The sequence below is a fragment of the Natator depressus genome, chromosome 2, assembly GCF_965152275.1.
Source record: "Natator depressus isolate rNatDep1 chromosome 2, rNatDep2.hap1, whole genome shotgun sequence".
NCBI lineage: Eukaryota > Metazoa > Chordata > Testudines > Cheloniidae > Natator > Natator depressus.
The window spans coordinates 182,157,686-182,167,901 of record NC_134235.1 but is presented as its reverse complement, the minus strand read 5'-3'; the positions used below and the strand labels follow the sequence as shown (position 1 = coordinate 182,167,901).

General features: G+C 45.8%; 1 protein-coding gene and 2 non-coding genes across 3 annotated transcripts; all 3 read right to left on the bottom strand.

Moving 5' to 3' along the window:
* Nucleotides 1–392: 392 nt before the first annotated feature.
* RPSA (ribosomal protein SA) lies at nt 393–9,644 on the bottom strand. Its single transcript, XM_074945497.1, has 7 exons — nt 9,525–9,644; nt 6,570–6,738; nt 4,472–4,590; nt 2,618–2,863; nt 1,454–1,582; nt 1,057–1,246; nt 393–544 (listed from the first exon to the last, which is right to left on the bottom strand). The coding sequence occupies exons 2-7, from the start codon at nt 6,700–6,702 to the stop codon at nt 450–452; spliced, it is 912 nt and encodes a 303-aa protein (XP_074801598.1). The 5' UTR covers nt 6,703–6,738; nt 9,525–9,644; the 3' UTR covers nt 393–449.
* On the bottom strand, nt 2,267–2,426 carry LOC141983572 (small nucleolar RNA SNORA62/SNORA6 family). The gene has a single exon (XR_012638411.1). It is a non-coding gene; the product is annotated as a small nucleolar RNA SNORA62/SNORA6 family (small nucleolar RNA).
* LOC141983574 (small nucleolar RNA SNORA62/SNORA6 family) lies at nt 4,669–4,828 on the bottom strand. Its single transcript, XR_012638413.1, has one exon. It is a non-coding gene; the product is annotated as a small nucleolar RNA SNORA62/SNORA6 family (small nucleolar RNA).
* Nucleotides 9,645–10,216: the final 572 nt, after the last annotated feature.

Sequence of the window (10,216 nt, the reverse complement as noted above, 5' to 3'; positions counted from 1 at the left end):
TCTGAAGACCCTTAATATGACCTTAGGAGTGGATTGGGGCAACTGCTTTCTACGGAGTTCTTCTGTCCCTCTTCCCCTTTGGGAAAAAGGGGTCTCACGGTTTGGCTTCTCTTGCCATGAAGGATTTGGGAGTGCTTAAGGCCTCAAGATTTCTTTATACTACCTGGCTTTCCCTGGAGTGGCTCCTATTGTGCTCTGTGAAGCATTTGTGTCTGAAAAAGCACAAAAGATGACTTTACAAAGTGAAAATTATAGGTTATATCTTGGGCATCCCAAATCTTGGCAAGTGCCCCATCTCAAGTTTGCCTATGTCTAAAGAAACTAACTGGAAAGTAACAAATTGAGATTTCAGAAAACACCAACATAAATATACCAGAAAGGAGGACCAGAAATGCAAGGTGTAAGAAACAGATCTTTTATTTACTTCTTTCACTGTACTTGTACGGAAGTTAAGACCATTCAGTGGCAGTCCCAACCCACTCAGTGGCCTGTGCTGTGGGAGCTGCAGACCAGTCTTCAGTGGCAGGCTGGGCACTCCAATCCTCTGAAATAACAAAGTGACTATCAGGAACTTCTACAGCAATTGTACTCTCATTCTGTGCACCTATTAACAAGTTTCACATGCATATCTAATCATGCATTTGAATAGGCAAGAACACTTATGGAAACAAAAGTGTGGTCGACTGTTCATGTATCCCATTGGAAAACAATTTGTGACCACTAAAAAGCACTGATCCAAAGGTTTAGACTCTTAAGACAGGGAAATCTATACAAATTTCCCAGATGAATATACAAAATACTTCCCAATACTCAGCCATGCTAGCCAGAGGACATCTGCAGGAATGTTTGGCAAATACTATGGAACTGCACCCAAACCTAATGAAAATCTGAGGAAATTCACTCAATGCATATGAAAACTAGTCAGAGCTCTATGTACATCTCCAAAGTTTCATACAGTTGACTATCACCAACTCAGGTCTTTAAAAAAAATCCCCCACATAAGAAATCCTATATCTGCCATCAACTCTTCCTTCAAACATTTCTCAAAAAACTCACCGGTTGGGAACGGTTGGATAGGCACAGATGGTACCTGCACCCCCTCAGACCAATCTGCAACCTCAGGCTGAGGAGCAGGAGCAGCAGCAGCCGCAGCGGCGGTGAATTCAGGTGCTGGGGCTGTCCATTCACCCTGGAACTCCTCCTTGGTAACTGCCTTCTCAGCTGCAGCCTGCTCCTCCTTTTCAATCTACCAGACACAAGATTGTGAGAATCTCAGGGGGAGGGAGTACATTCCTATATTCGTTAACTTGCACTGATTGAAGACCATTTAAAATTGAGGTTTTAACTATTTTAGTGATTGTATTACAGATGAAACTGCCCTCAAGTGACCTGCAAGGTTGTTTCCATACCCTCCCCTACATGCACACTCCCAACCCAATCCAGAAGTTTTTACCTCCTCAGGATCTCTGTAGAAGTAGAGGTCAGGCATAACCTCCCACGGGTGTTCACGGGAGATGGTGCCACGCATACGCAGGACCTCACGGGCAAGCATCCACCACATCAGACCCACTGAATGGGCCCCCTGAAACACAAACTGGTGTCTAACCTTTGGTTCAAAACCAGTCCTTTAAAAAAAAGAGATATACGTAGCTGAAATCTATAAAGGAAGAGCACAAAATGGACATACCAAGTCCAAGCTGCTTAAAAGCACAAGCTCTTAGAACTGAAGGATGCTTATTTTTCCCTCAAACCCTTCCTGAGGGTCCTTCACAAAGCAAGATAAAGGCAACTCTTTTGGGCACTGCTCACTTTTCAGATCAACAGTGAAAAGACCACATGAATGTAGAAACAGTTTTACTATTTATGGCAGACATTAGTATGGATCAATCACTAACACCTGGGTAGACTGTACATGGCTCAGTGAGAGTCATCCTCTTGGCTTATGAGGGTCAGACCCCACAGACACCCCAAAAGCATCAAGATTTTAAGAACAGACATGAGTAGTATGTTTATGGGGTAACTGAACTGACATAGCTAAAAAAGCCTGACCAAACAGACAATTTACAGCATATTCAGAATATGTTCAAGTTTTGACGTAGATATGAACAAATTTCAGAGGTAAGGGTCTAATCAACATCCTAGGCTCCTGCTCCCTTCAGTCTCACCATTGGGGTCGTTCCAGAGGGAGTGCAGATGTTTCCAGAGCAATTTCTTCATCAGTTGGAAGACTCATCTTGGTGCTTCACTTTTATCTCTCACATTTAAGAAATGTCGCAAGAATCACTATCAAACTCCACTCATTGGACTGCAAAGGCCCTTGTGGCGTTAGCGAAAAATCCTGCTGAGGTTACTGTAGCACACGTCCTACACTTGAGAGTTCATTGGCCAGAAACTGACCTCAGCTCCAAGCTCTAACAGTGTGCAGTTCAATCCCTCCTTCACACCATCTCCCCCCCCCGCGCCAAAGGCTTTAACTGGTTTTTACCAAATTAGATATGCCACTACTTTCCAGCCCTTCTCTGCAGATAGGGTTTTGAAAGAGTGCATACTAAGGTTTCCATACCATGGATCTAGAGTGAGTGCCAAAGGGAAAAGCACTGAATACTAGAGCAATTACCTTATTATTGCATGGGATAGCAATATCCACATAGCGCAGCGGGGAGTCTGTGTTGCACAGAGCAATGGTTGGGATGTTAACGTAAGATGCCTCAGTCAATGGCTGATGATCAGCCCGGGGATCTGTAACCACCAAAAGGCGTGGCTCACGGAAGGCAGCCTGGATCTGATTTGTGAAGGTACCAGGGGTGAAACGTCCAGCAATTGGTGTAGAGCCAGTGGCAGCAGCAAACTTCAGAACAGCACGCTACCAGGGGAGTAAAAACAAAACCAGGATTACACAGCTGGACTGACAATCTCTGTCGTGGCACTGTGGCAACCAAAGAGGATATGTACTTTTGAATGACACTCTTTCTATCTTAATTTCCACTGTCTGAGTGAACTCCTCTGGCAACTCAGCTCTGGCATGAAACAGAATGGAATTGTATTCACAGTTATTCCCAGTTCTGCAAGACTGAAATGGAGAGTAAAACTTTATCTGTCAGTGAAATAAGCAGCCAGCTCAGGACTCTGGAAAACAAGGGACCACTTCCTAATCCTAACCATATGTGACTCCCCAGAGATCTTTTCTCTTAAATGTCACTAAATCTAGCTTTACCATTTACCCTGCCTCTGTATTTACACTGATCCTCTTGTAACAAATACAGGGTGAGGGTGACGGGTGTAAGGAAATGGAAGACAAAGAGCAAGATATTTCTCCCCAAATTTCTATACAGTATTTCAACTTCCCATATCTGGCTGCAGCAAAACTTTAATCACAGGTGAAAAAACTCAGTTAAATTTACCTGTGACAATGTCTCAGGAATATACGACCAAGTCTAATTTATTGAAAAATTCTTTAAGGCTATCAGATTTCTCAAGTAAACTGGCACGTGGCAGGGATTGCCATCAAACTCCAGTCACGGAAAGACTGTGTTCTGGTGTTAGCAAACATCCTGACATGCTGCTTCACTGTAGCACACTTTTGGCACTTGGAGCTGACTCTAGTTTCTTGCCAATGACCTCAAGTTTTAACAGGATGCAGTTGAAGTATACAACAAAATCCATTCATAACCTGATGCTCTTCTGCTTATCTCTTAGACCTATACAATACCTACTTATGGCACTATGAATTTGAACCCACTTTGGTCCATCTCTACCAATGCAGAGAGGCAAAAGCTCACAGTGGCTAGGCTGGACTTAATTTGAAGGGTAAATTCCCTGCTGTATCACAACTGCTTTTATGGCAGCATCTCTAGATTTGGAGAATGAAAGTAGGTCTTATAAAGAGTTTATTACTAAAATGAAATGTGAAAGCACTGCAATGCAGGAAACCCAGAGATACTATCTCATTCAGCAACAACCCCTACCAACATGCAATGTTAACGGATTCCCAAGGGACTTCGGAAAAGTGACAGCTGCAATACTGGGCCTCCAAAAAGGATGTATAATGCAGGAGCTGGTTTTTCCCCAAGATTACAAGAAGTGAAGAAAGAAATGTGCATAATTAGAATGCATGAGAACCCATCTAAAACAAGTGATTTAGTCACTAATCTGTCATTACCTTAATTACTGTCACCTAGCCCTCACATCCAAGACACTTGCTCTAAAAGACCAGACAAGCACACTATGAACTATTCAACTTGTATCTGCAAAATATACAGATTTGAAGCTTCTGTGTATGTGTGAAATTTGCTGGAAATGGACACTCACACATTCTTCCCAAGCCCCAAATGCGAAGAGTCTGTGTCCAAAATAAGCATTAGATTTCGGGTCGCCTGCTTCCCATTTACTGAGCCTCACAGCCCTGCGTGCAACATATGTTCAGTGAGCACAACTCTACAAAAGCAGACCTTGTGCCCTGTAAATAACATACCTGTCCAGTATTCCTGGAAGAGATGACGCTCACATCAGCTGGGTTTTCAATGGCAACGATGGCACGGGCTGCCAATAGGAGCTTCTCCCAAGTCCTCTTCAGATTGATGATGTAAATACCTAGTGTTAACATCAGCATCCACAATAACCAACAAGTATAAGCGCTCACTGGAGCTGCACTTTTGTGTAACTAGATTGGCATGTGGCAGCGATTACTATCAAACCCCAGTCACAGAGGGAACACCTCTCCTGGTGTTAGCGAATATCCTGCCATGCAATTCACTATAGCACACTTCCGACACTCAAGAGGTCATTGGTCAGAATCTGGCCTAATCTCTGAGCTTTAACAGTGTGCAGTTCAGACTTATAATGAGGAAAAACAAAACAATGGACCACCACATATGCACAAAACAATTTTGTTATTCAAACCCAGAGCTCTAGAAATTTTCTGAATTTCAGTTCGGTCATTGATTTAACAATTTGACAAAAAGCATTTCTGGATCAATACTATAGCTGGGGGAAAAACTGACAATAAAAGCCTCAAAGTTTTGATTTTCAAAAACCAGTTACAAATTTAAAAATCCTGCACAACACTTCCCCCCTATTTTTGGCCAGCTCTATTCAAGCCATTCCTGCTCGTTTGGCACATCATTGTGTAGAGAGATAATACAGTAAGGAAAAAAGATACAAACCAATAGAATTTACTAAGTGATTTGAAACACAAAAAACTACACTTGGTCTTTTATTTGCCCCTTTTTTGAGTTATAGGTGGAGGCCTGGAATTGTGACATCATACCTACCTAAATCGTGAAAGCTGAACAACTTAGAAGGGACATGATATGGAGTCAGACTGTTTTTGTTAGCATCTATTTAACTCCAGCATTAATTAGTATTTTGGCTAAAGGACACCTTTGTTGAACATCCCTAAGACCTTCCAGATATCTTCCAGCATAATCCGGTTAGACTAGACTATTTCTAAGGTAAAACCATAAGCAGGAAATAAAGGTTTGTGAAAGATTATGTGCATCATAAGCCAGAAAAGGTACAAATCCAAGTTTTAAACTTAAACCCCCCCCCCCCCCCAAGACGTTCTGGTTAAACTTGGATTATTGCTGTGCACATTGTAAGATGAGCTATTGCCAGCAGGAGAGTGAGTTTGTGTGTGTGGTTTTTGGAGGGGGGTGTGTGTGTGTGGGGGGGGGGGGGGGGGGGTGGCGGTGGTGAGAAAACCTGGATTAGTGCTGGAAATGACCCACCTTGATTATCATGCGCATTATAAAGAGAAGTTTCAAAGAGGGATGGGCTATTACCAGCAGGAGAGTGAGTCTGTATGTGTGTCTGTGGGGGGGGCGGGGGGAAGGGTGAGAAAACCTGGATTTGTGCTGGAAATGGCCCTCCCTTGATGATCACTTTAGATAAGCTGTTACGAGCAGGACAGTGGGGTGGGAGGAAGTTTTGTTTCATGGTCTCTGTGTGTATATAATGTCTTCTGCAGTTTCCACAATATGCTATGCATCCGATGAAGTGAGCTGTAGCTCACGAAAGCTCATGCTCAAATAAACTGGTTAGTCTCTAAGGTGCCACAAGTACTCCTTTTCTTTTTTCTTTTTAAAAATATGCTTTGCGGGTTAACTTTCAGTCGTATATACATATCAGTGAGGAGGCTGTAGACGTAAGGGGTGCGCAAACTTTTTGGCCCGAGGGCCACATCGGGGTATGGAAATTGTATGGTGGGCCATGAATGCTCACAAAATTGGGGTTGGGGTATGGGAGGGGGTGAGGGCTGGGGGTGCAAGCTCTGGGGTGGGGCCAGAAATGAGGAGTTCAGGGTGTGGGAGGGGGCTCCAGACTGGGACCAATGGATTCAGAGGGGGATCAGGGATGGGGCAGGCCGGACATGGCTGTAGTATGCCCACCCCTGCTCCAGGTACTCAATGTTGCACAAGAAAAAACAGAACCCAGCTCACTTTGCGGAGTTGATTCTTCAAGGATAAAACTTAGCTGTGAATGGGTGACATTCTTATGTAACCCTGTTAATCATTACCAGTTGCTGCTACTAAACATCCATTGTAAGTCCTAAAGCACTGCCAAGTACATACCATCACTTTTCCTTTTGTAGATATACTGTTCCATCTGAAAGTCTAGATTGGTGCCTCCCAAGTGGGTTCCTGCAGCAAGGAATTTGAGGACATCCTCCTCCTTCATCTGCAGGACATCGAGACCTCCGGACATTGTGAAAGTTCCCCTTTTAAAGTAACGGCAGGGAACCTGGAACAACAAATCAGTTCACTCCACCACAAACTTACACAGAAGTAACAGAACATTGGGGAATCCTAGTCACTGGAGGTTTTTAAAGTTTGTACAAACATGTAAAGGATGGTCTAGATCAGCGTATCTCGCATGCAGCCACCATGGGCTTTTCTTGCAGCCACAGGCCCCCCCCCCCCCCACCCCACCCCGGGGAGGGCGTGCATGACAACAGCTCTTCCCCCAGGCCCACCACCAGGAGTTGGGCCCTGCCTCCCTGGAGCCAGCCAGAGTCCCCCACCTTCCCAAGCGCAATGGGGCTCAGCCCAGGGGTGTCAGGCAGCAGGCTCCAACCATGGGGTTGCAGGCTTTGGCTGCATCCCCCTGCCAAAGGGCTGTAGCACCAACCCCACGCCCACCTCCCCAGCCAAGGCTTAATTTGTTCCCCAGCTTGCCAGGGCTGAGTAAGTCTGCTGTGAAAAGTGATCTGTATGTTTGTTAATCACTTCTCACTGCCTCCCACCTAGCTATCACCTCTGCTGCTAAGAAAAAATGATTTCACAGCAGTAGACTTACTAGCTAACAAGTCTAAAAAGTAGGGCTGTCGATTAATCGGACTGTTAAACAATAGAATACCAATTGAAATGTATTAAGTATTTTGGATGTTACTCTACATGTTCATATATTGTATTCTGTGCTGTAAGTGTATTTTTCATTAAACTTCAGAGCCTATAAGTCCACTGAGTCTTAATTCTTGTTCAGCCAATCGCTAAGACAAACTAGTTTGTTTACATTTACAGGAGATAATGCTGCCCGCTTCTTATTTACAATGTCACCAGAAAGTGAGAACAGGCATTTGCAGCACACATTTGTAGCTGGCATTGCAAGGTATTTACCTGCCAGGTATGCTAAACATTCGTATGCCCCTTCATGTTTAGACCACCATTCCAGGGGACATGCTCATTAATGCATTTTTTTAAAAAAATTAAATGTGTGACTGAACTCCTTGGGGGAGAATTCTATGTCCTCTGCTGTTTTACCTGCATTCTATCATATATTTCATGTTCTAGCAGTCTCAGATGATGACCCAGCATACGTTGTTCATTTCAAGAACACTCACTGCAGATCTGACAAAATGCAAAGATACTTCCAAAGACAGCTACAGCACTCGACCCAAGGTTTAAGAATCTGAAGTGCCTTCCAAAATCTGAGAGGGAGCATGCTTTCAGAAGTCTGAAAAGAGCAACACTCCAATGTGGAAACCACAGAACACAAACCACCAAAAAAACCCAACCTTCTGCTGGTGGCACCTGACACAGATGATGAAAAAGAACATGCATCAGTCCACTATGCTTAAGATCCTTATCGAGCAGAACCTGTCATCAGCACGGACACATGTCCCCTAGAATGGTGGTTGAAGCATGAAGGGACATGTGAATCTTTAGTGCAGCTGGCATGTATATCTAGTGACACCGGCTACAAGAGTGCCATGTGAATGCCTGTTCTCACTTTCGGGTGACATTGTAGACAAGAAGCAGGCAGCATTATTTCCTGCAAATGTAAACGAACATGTTCATCTGAGTGATTGGCTGAACAAGAAGCAGGACTGAGTGGACTCGCAGGCTCTCCACTTTCACATTGTTTTATTTTTGAATGCAGTTTTTTTGCACATAATTTTACATTTGTAAGTTCAATTTTCGTGATAAAGAGATTGCACTACAGTACTTGTATGAGATGAACTGAAAAATACTATTTCTTTTGTTTAGAGTGAAAAAGCATGGAATCAAAAATATGAAGTGAGCACTGTACACTTTGTACTCTGTGTTGTAACTGAAATCAATATATTTGAAAATATAGAAACATCCAAAAACATTTAAATAAATGGTATTCTATTAACACTGCAATTAATCACAATTTTTTAATCGCTTGACAGCCCTACTAAAAAGAAAGCCACCACAAAAGCAAAAGAAACAAAAAAAAATGAGAACATGCAAAGCACTTTATTTGTGTTTCTATTCTGTTTAGGCTCAGGAAAGACCGACAATACCTTATTTTTATCGTGTTTGCAAAACACCCTACATAAATAAATTACTATGAACTGCACGTATGATGTATGGGCATTGCAAGAATTAACTTTAGGAAAAACTGTGAGAGCAGCCACAAGCAAGAGTTGGTTGCCACCCAGAAAGCCACCCAGAAATTTGTCGAGAGAACCAGCGGTCTAGCTTTGGTCCTGCCACAGTACAGGGCTTGACTCCTTGAGGCCCCTTCCACGCCTACATGCCCACGACAATCCCTAGCGTGGGGGTGTCACGTAAGGGGTGACTGAAAACCCACAGTTAAACGGCTACCAAAAAAAAAAAAAAAGCAACCGGCCCACTCCGCAACCCTGCCACTGGTTTGGCTTTTGCTTAAACCACACGCAGTACGGCCGAGCTAACCCAAAAGGAGCGACCCCCCCTCCGCACCCGCGCCCAGCACTGGGCACGCAGCGGCTCTGCGCACCATGCAGCCGCCGCTCCCCGAAACAGCAGCAGCGACGCCCAACCCACCTCGCTGGCGGCGGCGGCGGCGGGGGGGGAGGGAGGGGAGGAGAGACACGCGCTCACCGCTCGCTTGGCGGGAGCGGCTTTGCAGGCCGGGCCCACGCGAGCGGGAGGGGGAGGGGAGCATCCCGGACCTCGCCCCGCCCCCGACCCCGCACGGCTCGGTCCCGAAACCGCCCCAGAAGCTTCCCGATCCGTAGCCCGCGGTGCGGACGGTCCCCCAGGCCGGATCCCGCCCCGCTGCTCCTCCGCAAGCCTCACCCGGTGACAACGCCGTATGGGGGATCTCGCTAGGCTCAACGAGCGAAAGAGGGAGGCCGCGCGCAGTGACGTTCATTTATATAGTCCCGTCGGCCAATCAGCGGCAGCAACGTCCGCGGAAGTGAGGCAAAGGGTTGAAGGTGGTTTGGTTTCTAAGGGGCGGGAGGGAGGCCCGGGGGCTTAGCAACAGTCACGTGGGCAGCAGCCGGCAGGTGGCAGCAGAGCTGCGAGTGCTGGGGACTCCCTGGCTAATGCGGCTGGGGCTGGGCTCGGAGGGGGCCTGCCCCTGGGCTTTGCTTGTGGCTGGGAGCCAGGCGTGCACGGGGTGCTAAGCTATAGGAGGGCTCTGGGGGCAGGGAGAGGCAGTGCCTGGGGTGGGGCCCTAGAGCAAACACGTGGCCGTCACTCCTCTAGTACAGCGGTTCCCAAACTGGGGTTTGCCAAATGTGACAGGGGGTTCTCAGGGAAAAAATTCCCTAATGGCGGACAGAGCTGTCCCTAGGGTCCCTGGGCAGCACGGGGCCCGGAGCCCCTGGACTTCCAAGAGCTAAGGAGATCAAAGCATGCATATCTATCACACTGAAGAAAAGGAGGACTTGTGGCACCTTAGTCTCTAAGGTGCCACAAGTCCTCCTTTTCTTTTGCGAATACAGACTAACACGGCTGCTACTCTGAAACCTATCACACTGAGG